Raw genomic sequence first — 19,799 nt, 5'->3', positions numbered from 1 at the left:
CTGAAACAGCATTGGCCAACATGCTCCTTCTGAACTCAGCATCATCTTGTTCTGGTAGTTCTTCGTAACTTTCTGCATATGTAGGCCATTGCTCCTCTGCTCTCAGGAATTGTGGACCACACATCCATTGTTCATCCTTTAGGAATGACTTTACTCCAAGTTCCCTGGAAGCAACATCTGCTGGATTGGACAAGGAGTTCACATATCTCCACTGAGCTGTTTTAGATGCTTCTCCGAGATCCTGTTGGCCACAAAAGTCCTGAATCTGGAGGTTTCATTGTTGATGTATTTTAGCACTGCTGTGCTGTCAGTCCAAAACACAGAGTCAAGCAATGCCATCTGCAGCTCCTTTTTCCACAACCTATCCATACGTACTGCTACTACTGCTGCTATTGTTAGCTCCAATCGGGGACTGGTAGTTGGTTTTAAGTCACCCTGGGTTTTCCCATGATGAGAATGCTGCACATCTTTCCATCAATGTTATGTAAAAGTCGGTACGTAGCTGTTCCATAGCCTACTTCACATGCATTTGCAAAATGATGTAGTTGTGCAGAAGCTACAGTGCCAAAGTCCACAGGCTTAAAACATCTTTTGATCTTGAAATCTTCATATTTCTACACAAATCTTGCGGGATTCATTTGGCTTTCAGCACCACTGGCGCAAGCACTCCAAGTGGATCAAAAATGGCGCTGACCATGGACAAGATACCTCTACGTGTCAAAGGTTGTTCTTGGACGGAAATATTGAACTTAAATGCATCTGACTGTATACACCACTGCACACCAAGTACTCTCTCAACAGGAAATGTGTCATGGTCCAAATCCATCTCTTTTACACCCACTGCCCTCTCCTCTCCAGGGATCGCTAACAACACATTTCTCCTGTTGCTTGTCCACTTCTTTAGCTGAAAGCCACCTTTGGCACAGATGGCTCGGAGGTCACGAATAGAGGGCAATAGCTTCACCTTCAGTGGGCACTGAGACAAGACAGTCATCTACATAGAAGCTGTGCATAATGGTGTCCACCACTTGCTGACTGAACAAATGACTGTTGTTTTCTGCACACTTTCTCAAAGCAAAGTTTGCACAGCTTGGCGAAGAAGTTGCCCCGAAGAGATAGACGCACAGCCTATATTTCTCCATTGGTTGGGACTAGTTCCCATTGGGCCACCAGAGAAATCTTAGCAGGTTACAGTCACGTGTTACACACACCTGGTGATACGTGGCCTCAATATCTGCTATCAAAACAATGGGCTCCTTCCTGAATTTGGTTATGACTCCAGCATCATCTGTCCTTTCTTCTACATTGCGTTGAAAGGCTCTCACAAAGGCGTGATAATGCAGAGGATCTCCATCAAACACCCGGGTCTCTCTTTTAGGCAAATGAGAGATGCTGTGTTGTTGTGCCAGTAGAGCAGAGATGTCATTTTGCCTTGCCATGATGGATACCAAGTTGTTACCATTGTCAGTAACTGGCACATGAGCATAAGGGGTTGACTGCATGCCAGGAAGTTGAAACGTTGACAGTAGGAGCCATCGGGTATTGAGGCAACCTCTGATGGTCTACTTGAGTTGCAACACCATCAGTGGTTTTCTTTGTATTAGCCTTTATTAGATGAGACTTTGATGTGATTCCACTGTCATAATGAACATGGCCACCAGGGAAAAATAAATCAACCTCGGGATTAAGAGCAGCGTAAGCCTCTTTGGCTTCATAGGATTCCATTCCATCTGGGTTCTTACATCTGCTGCCTTTCAAACTACTTCCTGAAGTTCTTAGGACGTGCATCCTAGCTTGAGCAGCTGCGATTTCCACAGATCAAATCTCTTTCATTTTCAATTCAAATCAATATCTATTTGTCATTGCAAATAACATGGTTATAAACAATGAAATAACGTTATGAGCCGCAAATACCGTCATAGTGTGTCTATAAAGTGCAGAAGAACATATGGAATGTCTAGCAAATATTGACAGTCATTCATAGTATTCTTGTGCAAAAAAAATAGAGTGGATTGTTGTGTTGGAGCTGCAACAATGCAAGACCTAAACCATAGTTATTGCACTGGTGGAATATGAAGATGTATAGGTAGCAGAGAGAGAGGGGGTTGTTCATTTAGCAGCCTCACTGCTTGAGGGTAGAGGCTATGGGCCAGTCTGGTAGTCCTGGCATGGATGGACCTATATTTTTCCCAGAGGGTAGCAGACAAAAGAGGTGATGTGCAGTGTGATGCTGAAGACAGCGGGTGGCGTAGATAGTGTTGATCTCCGGGAGGCTTGTCACGATGATTTTCCCTGCTGTTTTCACCCCCCTCTGGAGGGCCTGCTGCTTAGCTTTAGTACAGCTGGAAAACCACACTAAAAATCCGTAGGTCAGTATGCTGCTGATTGCACACTGATATAAGTTAATCATGAGCTGTTAAGGGATTTTAGCCACCTTAAGTTTCCTCACGTAGAAGAGGCGTTGTTGGGCCTTTCCCACAGCTGAAGTGTGATGTTCTTGTGCCAGGTCAAGTCCTCTGACACCGTGACACCCAGATACTTGAAGTTATTAACCCTCTCCACCACCTCACTCCCAATGAAGAGTGGGGTAGGAATGGTACGTCCTGCTCTGCGAAAATCCATTTCCTTGGTCTTTTTTATGTTAAGGGCCAAGTTATGGTTTGAACACCATGATGCCAGATGCTGTGCCTCACTTCTGTAAGCAGACTCGTCGTTGTTGTGAATGAGCCCAAGCACTGTGGTGTCATATACAGATTTAACAATGAGGTTAGAGGGGAGGGGAGGGTGGCGCAGCCGTCATGTGTGAATAGTGTAAAGAGTAATGGACTGAGCACACATCCTTGAGGTGCCTGGTATTAATGAGGGTGGAATAAGTCTGCTTGCCCAATCTGACAAACTGTGAGCGGCTAGTAGGAAAGTCCAAAACCCAGTTGCATAAAGTGGGGTTTAATCTAATGTGATGTAGCTTGGGTATGAGTTTCTTCGGCTGAATTGTATTAAAAACTGAACTAAAGTCAACAAATAGCAGCCTAGCGTGAGTGTTTCTTTGCTCCATGTGTTGTAATAATGCGCAAAGTACAATAGCTATGGCATCTTTTGTTGACCTGTTCTCCTTGTATGCAAACTGATACAGGTCAAGTGGTACTGCTTTGTTAATGTACTTGATGACCAGCCACGGTGAGTGCCACCGGTCTATAGTCATTTAAGCATGTGACATTTGGCTGTTTGGGCACAGGGATAATGGTAACTGCTTTGAAGCAGACTGGAACCCATGATAGAGAATGACATATTATAGATGGTGGTGAAGACCTCTGCTACCTCATCCGCACAGTCTTTTAGCACCCGTCCCAGCACTCCATCTGGTCCGGAGTGCTGGGACGGATGTTAAATGCATTTTCTTTATTTCTTCTTATTGTTGGTCCAACTCTTGTTTTTGTTTGAGTAGTTTTTGACGAGTGAGAAGAGCAGCTATTTCAGCCTCTGCTTTGACACGATAAGAGGCAATAGAAGAGTTTGTTGATGTTCCAGATCTTGCTCTGCATCACAGAGTCCATTTTTTGATGCATGTCATCCTGTTTCATGTCATAAGGTTTGCGATCAAGATGTGGCTCATGTAATGGCAAGCTTTGAGAATTCTCAAACTCAATGTTATTTGGTAGTTTCTCCACATTGTTGTTGCATTTCTTGAAATTGGTCTCTTTATTTCAGAAAGCCAGCATTTCACATCCTCGATGAATCATTGGTTGTATTGATTGATACTTGCAAACCACACTTGTTTATCCTTTTCCTCTTCAGGTACAAGTTCCATCAGTGACCCATGTAGTGAAATTGTCTTACCATGAAATAAGATCAAAACATCCAGTTGTTTTTGCACTTGAAAAACATTGTCATCATCCTCCATAAGATCATTCAAATCAATGATGACACCTTTCATTTTATTAACTCTTGCTTGGCGTTCCTTTTCAAGTCTTTCCGTTTTACACAATAAGGCCTAATAATAAAGTATGTCTAGAAAGAAATCCTGCAGCGTTTGCTTTGTCATTGCATGAGAAAAGGCAAAAGTTGTGGTAGTACAACTGAAGTCTGCATCACCATGACTACACACCTGCTCAGTGCTCACAATATCCTGAGCCTCTGCATCACCATGGACCTGGCTCTGTGCTATTTTCTCCCCGTTCCAAAGGTCATCGGGATCATTTGGAGACGTGGATGACATCAAGATGGCTGTGACAATTTCCCTGTGGTGGATCTTGGAAGAATTCATCCAGGAATGCATGAAAGTGTGGCAGACTAGGCCGGGAGAGTGTACTAGACTCCAGGAGGATTATGTAGATGGAAAATTTCCAGTTTGTAGTCTGGATTGACTGAAAGACCGTTATCTTTCGTTACACCTGTGCCAGAATTTTCCGACTCTTTCCACCACACCTATATATCATTAAAAGACTGATTGTCACTAATTATGACAAACAACAAAAACATCTTCTCTTTGATCTCTGATCTTCTCTTTTGTTTTCAGAATGTTGTGATGTTGATGAATGACCTTGTGGACTGGCTGATCCCAGACATCCCAAAAGACATCAGCCTCCAGATCCACAAGGAGAAGATTTTATTGGTCGATCTATTCATGAAAGAAGAGCAAGTGAAGAGCATTAACCTTGAGAACAGTGCCTATGTGGCCAGCAAGCACAGCAGCAACAACAACAACAACACAACAGCACAGCCGTATTTGGACTCACAAATTCACAGCTTTCAGCACGACTAGCATTGAAATGAATGGTGTCAAAGACCGGGTGCACACATAAAAACAATTGCGCAGTTTTTGTCCTGATTTTGCCCATTCTGACCAAGGAAGTCAAATGTATAATATCTTACGTCTTATAAAATTGTCCTATTAGATTATTTTTCTGTTTGAGGTGTGTTAAAAGTGGATGCGTCCTGAAAATAGTGTCGTTAATCTTAAATATTTAGTTTTAAGTATTTCCAAACAAATATCTTTGTGCATGTGGAGAAAGCCAACGTCTCCCTGAGTCAAATAATGGCGTGAACTGTGACGTCAACAGAATGTAGCCAATCAAAGAAGTGGCCTGATTGATCAACAAAGATAAAAACAAATGTGTCCTACCCGAGGTAGGTTTTTGTATAAAACCAGACGTGGCAAATTTAGGTCCAGAAAGTAAAAACCCTGCCACAGTTTGGTTTTAGCCTCAGGTGCTAGCTAGCTAGCTCCCTAGCAGGTAAACGAGTACCGTGGAACCTAGTTTACTTTCAGGACCTGGATTTGCCACCTCTGTATACAAGTGAGTTCCCAAGAAGGCAAGAAACATTTTCCAAAGCAAGTATTTTTTGATGACACCAGCACATATCTGCGAGTGTCTTGTTTTTGAGAAAACGCATGTGAACGTGCAATATTTCTGCCTCTTTCTAGACTGGTGGTAAGAGAATCTTAACGTGTGTGGTGCTCTGTGTTGAAATGATCAGAGCAGACCACACACAATGACCAAAATGTTGAATGCCTTTTTTTATTTTATTTAATCTTTGTGTGGCGTCTGTGTAACAGATAGACAATATTATAAGATTTGAAAAATCTTGATGTGTGTACCAGGCCTTAGTTTGCAAGCATAAATTTAAAAAACAAAAGAAAAAAAACACAGCTTGTTAAGTCCATCTTAATTTTTTCTAACCATTCCAATGTTTGGAAGAGCAGCTGGCTGATGTGTGAGGAGAGTAATGTAAAGTGAAAGGTGTCATATTGTAATTGTCTGGAGAACGTGTCCAAGAAATTCATGTGAGTATGCGATGTTTCAGTTCATGAATGCACAGTACTGTATAGGCTATGCTGTACATCACTCTGCATATTCAAATCCACAAGCAGTATGCAAATGCCTGTGAATATGCGATTTCAACAACAGTAGGAAAAACACTAGTTTGAATATGGCCAAAGAATGTTTCAATGAACTTATAAGAAACAATCTTCCATCTGAAGTACAATTTGTAGAATGATTTTTGGGCAAAACCTGGTGCTCACTTAGGGGAAAAAACAGCGTTCATGTCTATTTGTATACACATTTTAAAATACCATGTTGCGGTTTTACTCTGATGACTTCTTCAGCCACCATTGCCTGCTAGACAAATATTTTTGTTGTCATTTTTAAGATCATTTGAAATTACCCTTAAAAAGCCGTTTTCCTCTTTTATTACTTGTAATACTGTCTCCTGATTTTCTGGTGTCCTTTATTAACAGAGTGAATGGAGGACTAAAGATTCAAAGTTATTTTCCCTTGCCTATGATTAAGGCCTTTCAAAGCCATTTTTTTTCCTGCACTGTCTGCTCTTTTAGTAATTTTAGTAAGCAATTTTTAAAAATTATTTCTGTATGATGCTTTTAAATGTTTGTAACTGCTTTTTAATGTCTTACTTTAAAGTATGTGAAGCATAAACCTATGATCCTGCATACAGCGTTATCATTGCCGCTTGCAAATGTGTATGATCAAAAGAAGAAGAAAAATAAAAAATTAATTTTGTCTGTCTCTCCATGCGGCCTGATACTAAAAGGTTCACGGACGAGTATTGTGCTGCGGGACCGGACCGATGGTTGGAGACTTCTGATTTAGAATATCAATAGATACTGTCTGTAATTGTACCAGTCATAAGCAAAACATTACTTGCCCCCCAAACCACCCCACCCCTGCTAAAGAGCTAAATCTTCTTTCGAGGCCAAAAAATTACCAAGAGCTTTATTTTCTGAGTGGCTCTTATGGTGCGAATAAAGTTGTTCTTGTCCTTGTTGTGAAATTTTGGAAAATTGCATTACAGTAAAGTAAATCCCTGCTATTCGGAGGGGGATCAGGATTGCTCAACTTTCAAATGTTTATAATTGCCGACGCGTCTTCCAAACAATATCCTTAAAAATGAGTGGCTTAAAGATGGTTAGATTGAAGAAGAAGAAAAGTGCACTGGTGGTGCACATGAATATTGCCTTTGCAACCTGTAACAATAGCAATAGTCAACAATAATACTCCATTCTTTGAGTTTTTTAATGGGCACTCAGCAGAGCAAAAACATACACATGCAGCAAAAACTCTCCGTACCTTCTGCCAACAACTCAGATTGAACGTAGCTCCTTCCCAAATTTTTTATATCTTAGTCTCTACAGTATTAAGCAACAGACTACTTATGACACTATTTGCTACTTTCATATTAAGCAGGGCTTTGGCACCATCATGTGGCACCTTAGGTCATTACAGTGTAAAAAAAAAAACACAAACCCATTTTCAGCGATGTGCCGAGGAAAAGTTCCAAAGATAAAAACATAAACAGACGATTTTATTAAGAGTGAACCATGAACAGAAAGTAGTTCACTCTGCCTCAAATTGAATGTATTTGCAATGGTCATTGAATAACTGAGTGAAACTGTATGCATATTGGTCGACAGACACATTTAAAGAGATATATTATGCAGTAACTTCACAATTGATTAAATTTCATATTTCGGCCAAATGCACACACACGAGAAGGAATGACAGCAAATGTATCCTCTTCTGTCAGTGATTTTGCACGTCCGGCATTATTTTATGCTTTTACAGCTCAACGACAATATCCAAAGAGAAAATAATAATAAAGCGAGAAAGAATGACAATATAACAGTTCATACAGAAATGACATTTAGAAAATTAGACACCAGGGACATTGTGACTAAATGTTGACTTTTGAAAACAAAGACAAGCAAGAAAAAATATTTTTGGATTGAGATTTCTTAGAACTCAAACCTTACAGTTCATTTTATTGTCAGTGTTTCTCCATAAGTCACGACGTGACGTGAGGTTCACTGCCTCTTCACGAATAGAATGTACTACTTTTCAGCTTCTTTTGTTTTGCTCTCGGAGATTAAAAAACTGATTTAAAGTACACATAGAAGAGAGATGACCCTCTCTCAAAAAAAGGGGGGGGGGGGGGGGAAGAAGAGAGATGATGATCTGTTCATATTTAACCATACAGTGCTGTGAAAAAATGTTTGCCTGATTTTTATTTTTTTTTTGCAGATGTGATCAAATGCTTTATAACTAAATCTTTTCTTTTTTGAGCTTTTGTAGACTACGTCACAATACGTGACAGCTACTATTTAAGTGAGTTCATAATTCAAGAAATCTGATGGTCATCTGTAAAATTGTTCTCAACTTTCCAAAAAGTGTAGTTAACCACAATTATCTCAAGATTTAACGAGAGGGGCAGTTACTTTTCACATAGGGCCCTTTACTAATACATGATTCATCAATTAGACACAGTTTTTTGTTTTTTGTTTTTCAACTCGGGCAGTCTTGTGAATCAAAACTGGCTTCATGATCTAAAACATTTAAGTGTGATAAATATGCAAAAACAAACACAGAGATCAGGAAGGGGGCAAATACATTTTCACTGCACTGTAGCTTTTCCTTCAATATGAAGAAGTCTGACCTGTTCTCACTTGTGCTGGATTCTCTAACAAACGGATTTGATGTGAAAGGTTGGTAAGTGGCAGACGAGAGCTTAATGTTTGTGTGCGTGTTGTACAAGAGACCTTCTGAGCTGAGCTGATTGTTTTTTCCTTAGTTGACTGGAGGAGGAATACAGCTCTTCTTCTGTGTTCTGACACACATAATACATGAAACGGTAAAGACAGCTGCAGTATGTAAAGTAGGTTTGTGTACTCTGATGTAGTTTGTGTACTCACCTCTGGTTGTAGTACTTTTATGTCAACTAACAGAGAGGCTAATTCTAAATTTTCATTGTAGCCGTTCTTTAGAGGCACAGAGCGGTAACCTAAAAAAAAAAAGATAACATTCAAACAATCGTAATACATTTTCCCTAATTAACTTTGCTCACCTGAATGGCAATATTTTTTTTGCGATTTTATTAGTTTTTAACTTGCATGCACAATGTCAATAAGAAATACTGATGTGATTGCGAAACATTTTTTTTCCGTTATGTCTGTGTAGATTTTCAGTCATTCGGTCATGGCAATCCATAAGAATTGAATCGAGGCAACTGGACTCTCATTGTTTGTTGCAACTGGATTCTCATTGTTTGTTGAATTTGTTTTTTTTAAAAGGGATTTTTTTTTTTTTTTTTTTTACAATAATATGTTCTATGCAGCCCCACTTGTCTAAATATGGTATTCTGGTTGATATTGTCTTAGTGGAATATGAGTTAAGCAACAAAATCTAGCCGTTTTTATCCATCTCAGGTGGCGACCATTTTACCACATGCTGTCGAGTGAAAATGACATAAATGTTGCTCAGTTCTCAGGGAACCACCAATCAGAGCTCAGCTTCAGAAAACAGGTGAGCTGTGATTGGTTGTTGCCTGAGCCCTGAGCAACTACGATATCATCTTCAGTCAACAGCGAGTGGCAAAATGGATATGAGATGGATAAAAATGGCTGGATTTTGTTGCATTGCTCTTATTCGACAAATGTAATAATAATCAGAATGTCATGTTTAGACTAGTGAGGTCACATTATTGTTATTATTATTGTCAAGAAATGTTTAAGGTTGACTTCCACTTTAAGGAAAAGAATGAGTGATGGGGCTCGTGACAAATGTTATTTTGAGTGCTTCCTGTGGGCCGCAAAAAATGGAAGGCGGGTCCCAAATGGCCCTGAGGCCACAGTTTGGACACCACTGATTTAAGGTTCTAAATATACACACACACACACATATACATACAGTATGTAATGAAAAAATAAAATAGTTTGCTTGTGTAGAATCTGAATTGTTTTAAAAGGGAAGTCAACTGTATGACATTCTGATTAATATTACTAATTATTAATATTTGTGGAATAAGATGTATGAAGCAAAATCCAGCCATTTTTATCCATCTCAGGGTGCGGCCATTTTGCCACTTGCTGTCGACTGAAGATGACATCACAGTTGCTCAGGGCTCAGGCAACGCAGCAACCAATCACAGCAAGTGGCAAAATGGCCGCCTTCTGATATTGATAAAAACGGCTGGATTTTCCTGCTTATGTCATATTCTACCAACGCAATATTAACCAGAATGTCGTAGTTAGACATATTGTCAAGAATTTTTTTGGGGGGGCGGTTGACTTCCCCTTCAAAAGAATTTTAGAAAATGAAGTCAGGAAAGTCGTGATTTACAATATGTAACAAGCAAAAAAGTGATTTGTGTGAAGAGCTTGTTGCAGCTTGTTCTCACCTGAACAGATACCTTTGACAGGAAAAATGGCCTGAGCAAGGAAGTTGGGATCTGAAAACATGTCTTCTTCATTGACCACAAAGCGCAGGAAGGTGAGCTCGGGTTCATACACTTTGAAGCACACAGGCGGCGTTGTAGCTTTCCACACCGGGTTCAGACCGTTATCCCCTGCCGTCAGCAGAAAGACAGACATGCTGTATTTTTGAACTCATTTGGTGCGTGTTATGAAGACACTCAAACGATCTTTGCCTACGATAGACAGTGGTCTTGGCCTTCGCTTCGATGTTACCACATAGTTCAATCTCCACAAAAGGACTCGAAATTGAACGGCCAAGCTTGGGAAGGTGTCTGGCAGCAATCACCTGCAAAAGAAAAATTAAAGTTCAATCTGTAATGTGTTTGTTGTTTTTTTTGGGGGGGAGGACAAAAATATGAAAATGGCAATTTTGAAATATTTTGATGGCTACTGTCGAGGTGTCCTTGAGCAAATCATCGTTCCCATCACCATCTGTGGTTTGAACACCTGCTTCACTCCTTGCATATATGTGTGATCTGGTTATATGTGTGATGTGCAACATAAAAAAGGCTATACAGCAAACTGAGTTGAATTTCCCTTATAATGAGTACAGTATAATAAAAAATAAATAAATAACGACAGTGACAGGAAAGTTTGGTCATCCCACAACTCATACTGGGATAAATATAGGAAAAGGCTTAATAGATGGATAGAAATAAATGTGTTTCTATGAGTATATTCATTGAGTGTGATCAAACATACCCTAATCACAATGTTGTACTTGACATCGTTCTTCTCCTGATGAAGATCGTAGCTATCAGAGCGCATGACCTCTGGCTGTAGAATGTAACCAGTACGTCCATTCATACTGAAGAGGGAATGGTTGAGCTGGGTGTATTTATCTGCGGGAACATATTATAATTATCGAATCATTATGTAACAATTGAATGTATTCATTTATTTTTGACAGATTATTTCTAGGCGACAATTCAATATCAATATGTATTGCGATAGACATGTGATCAATACAAAATGTGTTTTATAAAATGTTCGCTAGAAAAAAAACTCAGGAAGCAAATCCTGAGGCCAGCATTGTGCTTGTTGTAGGCAGAGGCTACAGTACGGCTTGACATTTGTGCCACAATTAAGGACAGGATCTTTTCAGCACAAAAGCGTGTTTTGAGCGCACAAGGAAACTTCTACAGAGTCAAGTTCAGTGACTGCTCGCCTGCCAAGCTGTGGAAGTAGCTGTCGAACCAACAAAGAAGTGCAAATAAATGAACAGTCCACTTTATTGTGCATTACTAACTAACCCGATTAAACACCTCCGGATGGATACAAGGTGTGGAATAAAGAAGTCTTTGATGTGCTAGCTCCGGTGTTAGTTAGGGATGCAACAATAACAGCAAATCGTAATATTGTGATATTAAAACAGCCACAATATCGTCGTCGTCATGCAGAGATGTGAAGTAACGAAGTACAAATACTTTGTTACTTTACTTTGAGTATTTTTTTTCAGTACTTTGTATTTTCCAGAGTATTTATTTTAACATGAGTATCCGTACTTTTTACTCGATACATTTTCAAAACCAGGTTTTTACTTTACAATGAAAATAATTTACCTTGAAGAAAAATCAGCCATCAATGTATCCTGGCGTCGCCAATCGTATGAAGCATTTTACACGGTCCCGTATATCCCAGCCTGTGATTGGCTCTACGACACGCGATCACATGACATGCAATTGGCCTGATTAGAACGACCCGTAAATATGAGGGTAATTTTTGCTCCATTCGCTAATATCTTTCAAATTGACGTAGGAGGAAACATTTGGTAAAAATAATTTTTACTTCTACTCATCACATATATTTCAGAGCCTGTATTTTTTTTTGTTTTACTTTTGCTTGAGTAATTATTTGAGTGAGTACTTTTACTTTTAAGTTATTTTTTACACAAGTAACTGTACTTTTATTCAAGTAGAGAATGTCAGTACTTTTCCCATCTCTGTCGTCATGTCACGATATTAAAAACAGCACATCTGTTCTAAAAGTTGATTTCCATTTATGCAGTTCTAGCACCCTCTGGTGGCTAGTTTTTTTTAGTGCTGTTTTTTCACAAGGCATTTTGTGGCCCTTCTACGTTTAAAATCCACGCTAATGGTCAGATGAAGGTGAACGTAATATGCTTGTGAACCGAGTCAATATGTGGAGGAACTCAATGTGTGCGTGCATTAGCAAGTAGGTGCCTCAATATTAAGTCTTATTTGAGATTGTAGGTGGTTTATATGAATTGTGATTTTTTTATGAGCTTTTTTTTTTTTTTTACAATATTGTGACCTTTTTTATATCGTCAACCTCCTCACAATACTGTGATAATTATCGTATTATGACCCTCATATTGTGATAATATCATATTGTGATACGTTTGGATATCGTTACATCCCTAGTGTTAGCCAGCTCCGACCCTCAGCATTGCACTCAAGTCATAATCGGGCAAGTAAAACATTAATGGACTACGGCAATAATGAGCCCGCTAAGAAGATAAAGTAGTCCAAAGATGGTTGGTCAACTGTAATGCATGCACTCCAAGAGGGTATTAGTTAATGAGGTTTTTCTTATATGCTACACTTACATTGTATTAACATTGAATGAAGGGCCATGTAACTGTATCAACGATACTTCTTTAGGGTAGCCTCTTTCGCATGTAAGCATTTACGGTGCACTCACTGCTGGAGGAGCTTGGATGTAACTTTACACTGCACATTACACCACCACGTTACGAAGTACTTTACACAAAAGTAGTGTCCATTCCTTGAAAATTTGTTGTACTACCAGACAATACTATTTTTCCTCTTGATATGTGTGTTTTCATTTTATTCTAAATCATGTTAGTTCTTTTTCATTTGATCTTTACTCAATTTGTTTTTCTTATTTTAACTTCACTAGTGAAAACATGGCATTCTGATGACAATTGTATTTGTGGAGTATCATTAAAGCAGCAAAATCCAACCGTTTTTATCCATCTCATGGCGGCTAGCTGTATTTGAACGCCGTCTGTGTATTTCTTCTTTTGGAAGCATAGAGCATTGAACTGGAAATGGTAGCGCCAGAGATTTACAATATAAATACTGGGATTAGATTGCCCGTGACTAGCCAAAAATTTTAATATTATCCGACGATCGTACACCAGCAAAGAGTTGACACTTTGGCGACAAGTAAAAGAAACAACACAAAGAGTGAAAAAGTTAGAGCAATTGACGGTAGACCACAGACACTGGCGCCATCATGAAAGCTTTTCATCCCCATAACTTTCTAAAAGGTAAGTTTAATCATCGAGACATTAGAGTATAGAGTTTGAAAAAAAATGGGTACCACATTTGCAGCTCAACCTAGATAATTACCTGCCGTCTGGAAGTTAATTGCCACCATGTGACAGCCAACTGCCCAAAGAGGGTAGGGGTCATAGTTGGAGGACTCCACACGCTGGCCTTTTGGGTAAATCCGACTCAGTGCCTTCTTATTGTACTGCAAGAAATCCATGGAAAGGCTCTTTCCTGGTGTCTTATTCTCTACAAAAGAACGGACCTCTTTGCAGCTGTAGCAGTCTGCAAAGACAGAAAAAGCTCAGTTGATGTCATGAGGTTTGCAACATTGCACTATATTAAAGAGAAGATTTTAATTAACAAATTGTTTTGTTTGTGAGCTGTTGTACACACATAAACTTAATTGTTAATGGAATAAGAATAAACAATACCAATAATACTAAGAATAATAAATGCAAATTTTATGAAAATGTCAAATTTGGACCCGCCACACATTAACAACATCCTGTGTCAGCAAATTAGCCCAGAAATATAACAAAGACTCCTCCGTGTTTCACACTATGGACAGCGTTCTTTTCTTGGTATGCTTAGAGTTGTTGTGCCTTGCCAAAAAATAAATAAATCCAGTTTTGTCTCGTCTGTCCATAGGACATTCTCCCGGAAGCTTTGTGACTTTGGCAGTTTTGTGATTTTCAATAGTGGTGTCCTCCTTGGTATGCTTCCCATAAAGTCCACTTTGGCACAAACATTAACAGATGGGATGCGATCTGACACTGATGTACTTTGAACTTTGATTTTTACCTTTTAAATTCTTCGAAATCGTTCTGTACTCTTTTGTTACCATTCGTACAATCCATCTCTTTAACTTGTGATCAATTTAGTAACCTTCCTGTGGAAATTAAATGTCTGAATAACATTTATAGCCGTAGTCACAGAAACATTAAGCTGCTTGTACATGGTCTTATTAGCTTTTACCTTTAACTTGCTTACAGTATCTATAATTTTCTTTCTAATCTCCTGAGACGATGCTCTCCTTTGATCCCTCTGGTCCATGTTTAATATATTTACACATCATGGCACCAAAACAACACAGTGACTACATGCCTTTAAATAGGCCGGCTGACTTCTTAAGTTTGAAGATACCTGAAATGCTAATTAGAGGACATACTTTGTCCGTATGGTCAAATTATTCTGCATCTTTTGCTACCATCATTTTTGTCCAAGCTTATTTCATAACCTTTATTTATCTATTTTTAAATTCTGTTGCACCACAATTCAAATCCAATGTCTGATTTTGATTTGTTTTTCATTATCATTCAATTTGTATTTATTATTATTTGTCTTTTTTTTTTCATTAATAGTGGAGTAGAAACAATTTTGCCCACATGTGTATGTATTGTTCTTTGTGCTGCTGTACAATTCAAAGCTTAACTAAAATGATTACATTTGTAAGGAATGAACATTACTATACAACTGATGTTACATATTTTACACAAAAAACCTGGAGTAAATTTGTTCAGTAATCGTATTTCCCTCCCCCCCATGTGAACGGCATGCATTTACCAAAGCGGTCCTTGTCCTTGCTGCGTGGCTGACAGTACACAACCAAGTCTGACATCTCCATAGCAACCTCTGCCTTCTTCTCCACTTCCTCCTGCTGCCTGATCTGAAGTTGGACAAAAATGTCACTTCCTTGTACTGTATAATGAATGATGAGAAAAGACCACCAATGCACGGTGAACCATAAAAATTATGTGAACGTAGAGGTCCAGCATGCGGCCTGTATTTGCGATTTTTTGAATGACTTGACTTCAATATAATACTATAGTAGTGTAGTACAATATACAATACTGTATGTACCAAAAAATTGAACAACAAAATGTATTTGCTTTCCTGATGGACATAGTGGCCACAACTTTATTGCAACCTGCAGAATCTAATATGTTTAACACATTCTGTCTTTTGCAGCAATTAGCATTAGAATATAGCTAAGTTTCATCATTATCCACAAAGATGTTGAAAACACTGGGGAAAAGAGCTTGTTGCAACATAACCCTGGTTGATCTCTTCTACTCTGCTCCCACCTGCTGGACGTTTTTTGTAATAACTACCATTGCTTTAAGCCAGTTGTTCTCAACCGTGGTCCTCGAGTACCCCTATTAAGCCTGTTTTTTGTGTCTCCCACAGCCAACACGTGTTTCAAATGATCAGCTAATTAGCAATCTCTGCATAAAACCTGATAACGATCCTTAGATGCGTTGGCTATGGGAGACATGGAAAACAAGTTGGATAGGGGTACTACAGGACCTAGGTTGAGAACCAGTGCTTTAAGCGACCTCTTCAGGCCAGAGGCTGTATCATAGCCTTCTGTATGGTCTAGCATATAAAAACCCATTAAAACATATAAATACGTTTTTGGGCCCATGGCAATATTTAAAATAGAACGTTTTTATACGTTTTTGGGAACAAATGAGTTAACGTGGCTGTTGCTTCAACAAACACGTTACACTAGCAGCTAAAGATCTCCTGGGTAGTGTGTTGTAGCCATATTATTGCTGTAAGGTTTGTGTGCTCTTTTTAAACACTTTAAGAGATACGGATATGTGCCACCAAGTGTAAATTAAAAAGGTACAAATGCCTTTATAATTCAAATGTCATGTAAACATTTTGTTAAAACGATAATGCTTGTGTTGATTTGTACTTAACACACACGACGTTTGTAGTATTTTCATACTTTTTTTCCACGGAGTGGTCAAACACCTGCTTGCCATCCGCCATTACCAACCGTCTCAACCGTATCAACGGTGCATTCCTAACCTTTCCCCCGTTCGACAATAGGGGGAGCTGTAATACCATTAATACAATACAGCATTTCAAATAGACACAATGTTAACACTGTCCCTGTTTTTTCTTTAAAATAAATAAAGAGGCATCAGAATTCTTACTGATACAAATAACAAGTGCATTTAAGAAAAGTGCATGTCATGTGTGCAACATCAACAGTACAAGAACCCATGATTTCAAACATATAAACTACCCCTCATGTTTTTATTTATTTTTTTGTTGTTAGTTTTTTAAAGAGGGAAACCACATTCAAATTGAACTCCACGTTCCTTCCCTGAGTGCTTTCAAGAGGACCAGAGGTGATGCTCCCTTTTTTGTTAAACAGTCAGCAAATTGAGCCTTTGTCACTGACCACAGCACTTCTTTAACTGTCTTATTGTGAAGGAGTTCCTTGATCCCGCTAATGTCCAATCACAGCCTTTTCTCTGTGACTGGTTTTGTTGATTCAAGAGAGTGATTGTCAGTCACACAGACCAACCCAGGAGAATTAAGTTTAGCCATGCCTGTGGTAAGCTCAGAAAAGAGTGTTGCAAGGAAAACAGCATTGTCTATACCGTCTGACATCGCAAGTGTTTCACCAGCAAGGGTGCTCCTGACCACCCATCTAATCCTCTTGGATTGCCAATTTAGAGGACAAAACTTTCCTTTATCTCCTATAAGAGTGATCAATATACCACCTTGTGTACCTCCAACTGGGAGGTTTCCTAGTGAAGCATCACTGAAAACGGTCAGTTTTAAACCTCCATTCCCCAAATGTTGAAACTTCAATGTCACCTTTGTCAGCTTTAAGTTTACAAATGACCTTATTTGCATCATGAACAGATTGTACATTGGCATTTTTCAAGTTGGATGCCAAACAACATGTGTCAAACACTACACCAGGTCTCGTCTGTTTAGCAACCCATAAGATCTGTCCTATTTTAGACCGAAGTTGCTCTCTTTCAGTTTCATTTAAAGGTAAATCCCTCTGTATTGCACACACTGGTTGGATGTGCAAGTTGCAAGTTTCCAATATAGCCGTGCTGATGCATCTGTATTACACCATTAACAGAAACATTATCCATTTCCACATAACGGAAATTGTCGTGTATCTCACGTCCAACATGGAATGCTGATTTCAGTCGAGAAATCACATCAGAAGAAAAGTTTGATTACCCTGGCCCATACAAAATCATCTACATGGCATCATCTACACCTGTCACTTTGCCCGTTATCTAACCAATAGAAGACTGCAGGATCCACTTTTGATACTTGACCATCTGTGCCCTCCGTTGTTTCTTTGACTCTGTTTTACCAATATAGTGATGTATCGCCAAGACCATATACACATTTTTTTTTTGGTTCACCGAATTCCATTTCTGCCCGCTTCTAGAGGTGAACGGACATGAATGTTCCTTGATAACTCCATGCCTTGCAAAAAGGCCGACTTTAGGTCCATAGAATAGACTGATTTTGACAAATCACGGTCGACAGCAACCTGAGGGATTCAGATACACAAGTTGGTGAATCCTTTTGTAGCTCTTGAATATTAAACTCTTCAAAGCCTCTGGCAACAAGTCTGGCTTTAGGTACTATACCTTTGACGGTTTCTTTGAGACTACAAACCCATCGAGTAGAAATACTGTTTTGGCTTGTATCTTCTACTTGCACAAAAACGTAATTGTTATACCAGCTTTTGATCTCTTCCTGCTTAGCTGCATCAAATGATATGTCTTTTGTAATGAGTACATCTTTATTCATGACTTCCGATTCAATGTTGAGACAATCAATATCTGGCATATCAACTGCTTCCTTTTCACCGTCACAACCATCAGACTGAACATATTGGAGATTATACCCATTTTTATATTGGCCCGTGGCTTTGCCTGCTCTGCCAAGCACTTTAGCTCTCATATGGACATCCTCATTCCTTTTTTATAAAGGTTACAGTCTGTCTTTGTTTCAACTTCACATTGTAAGTAAGGACATGATTATCATAGACATCATTGTGCTCGGTGTCAGTTTGTGTCCCTGTTGGATGTACCTTTTCTCCTATATTAGTTTCTCTGTCTCCATTTTGTTCATTATCGTTGTCTGGCTGCTCACTGACAACATTACCTGTCGTTTTGTTTACACCATTTGTGTTCTCATCTTGTGTCGTTTCTGTCACCTTGCTTTGTGCATTATTTTCACTTGTAACAAACATCTTGTACCGTTTGATTACTGTATACTGATCAAGTGTGCATGACTTACTGAGCCTTGAATGATGCACTCTAACAAGCACACCTCCATGTCTTACAAACACAACAACTCCATCTTGACCAATAACGACCCCGGGTCCTTTCCACTCTGCGCTGTCTGCTCGTTTGTGATAGACTGTATCACCTGTTTCATATTTTTCATCTGTTGGCCCTCCTCAACCTCTCTGAGGTTGAATCCAGCTTCGGTGAAAGCTTTTCTACAAGCATGCAGAGCAGATATATGTATTCCCACCTTAGCACTCATTGTCCAGTGCAGGTGACTTATCGACTAGTAGAGAAGGTAGGTTAGGATTTTGACCAAATACAAGTTGATGTGGCCTATACCCATGAACTGTGCATGCAATTTTTATGGGCCCAGTCCAGGGCAGTCTGCCAATCACAGCCATTGTCCTGTTTTACCTTGAGGATGATGGCTGTAAAAATCTGATTGTGTCTCTCCAATAGTCAATTGCTCCAGGGAGTGTACCCGCTGTTGTCTTTACTTGAAATTCTCAATGTCCCTGAATTCCTCTTTGTTGAATTTTCCACCGTTGTCGCTGAAGATGCGCCTTGGAGGTCAATGCACACTTATCCAGGTGTGAATGAAGGTGTTGACGATTTCAGATGCATTCTTGGTTTTCACTATAGTTCCTGCGCTGAAATGTGTGAACTGGTCGATTACATGAAGGTACCACACATTCTGTTCCAACTCGTGCAGATCCACTGCCACTGACTCATTGTATTCTGAAGCTAGCGGCAATCCAACAGCTGGGTTTGGCTTAGTTTTGCCGTATCTCTGACATATGTCGCAGTCATGTACTATTCATTGCAAAATAGGAAGGCAGTCTTTGTCTTTGTTCCCTGTATTTTGAATAAGCTTCTGTGGTCTGTCTGCTGATGCATGGCCAAATTGTTTGTGAAGCTTGAGCAGGACTTTGTGCTTTTCATCTGGACGCATATTTTCGGTCATCAAAAGGACTTCTTTAGTTGTTGCCTGTAAACCATTCATTTGATTTCCAGTGTTATCTTTATCTCTTATGTCCACACAGTAATGTCCCGAACTGGTGAACTCCAGGGTTATTGTTTGCTTAAACATTACCGCTTTGTCATTTTCAAAGCAGTAATGCCCTCTTGAGGGATGTTTTACTTAACAAGGGAATGTCAACGTTGACAACTTCTGTGTCAATATTACATCTTGTTTGTCCTATT

The 19,799-nt window shown here is 39.3% G+C and overlaps 2 protein-coding genes across 2 annotated transcripts in view; one reads left to right on the top strand and one right to left on the bottom strand.

The window, feature by feature from the left end:
- ano1b (anoctamin 1, calcium activated chloride channel b) overlaps nucleotides 1-6,521 on the top strand; it is a 39,412-nt gene extending 32,891 nt beyond the window's left edge. The window contains exon 24 of the mRNA XM_077567893.1: nucleotides 4,517-6,521. Coding sequence (XP_077424019.1) covers nucleotides 4,517-4,762 — 246 coding nt within the window. The 3' untranslated portion in view covers nucleotides 4,763-6,521. The remainder of the gene's footprint in view (nucleotides 1-4,516) is intronic.
- Nucleotides 6,522-7,016: 495 nt separating this feature from the next.
- Nucleotides 7,017-19,799, bottom strand: part of plcg2 (phospholipase C, gamma 2) — a 37,574-nt gene continuing 24,791 nt past the window's right edge. The window contains 8 exon segments of the mRNA XM_077567892.1: nucleotides 7,017-8,571; nucleotides 8,573-8,622; nucleotides 8,708-8,796; nucleotides 10,192-10,359; nucleotides 10,445-10,553; nucleotides 10,970-11,109; nucleotides 13,606-13,809; nucleotides 15,091-15,193. Coding sequence (XP_077424018.1) covers nucleotides 8,301-8,571; nucleotides 8,573-8,622; nucleotides 8,708-8,796; nucleotides 10,192-10,359; nucleotides 10,445-10,553; nucleotides 10,970-11,109; nucleotides 13,606-13,809; nucleotides 15,091-15,193 — 1,134 coding nt within the window. The 3' untranslated portion in view covers nucleotides 7,017-8,300.

This window comes from Vanacampus margaritifer, chromosome 6, assembly GCF_051991255.1.
Source record: "Vanacampus margaritifer isolate UIUO_Vmar chromosome 6, RoL_Vmar_1.0, whole genome shotgun sequence".
Taxonomy (NCBI): Eukaryota; Metazoa; Chordata; class Actinopteri; order Syngnathiformes; family Syngnathidae; genus Vanacampus; species Vanacampus margaritifer.
The sequence above is the reverse complement of the archived record's forward strand: the minus strand, read 5'-3'. Positions and strand labels throughout refer to the sequence as shown.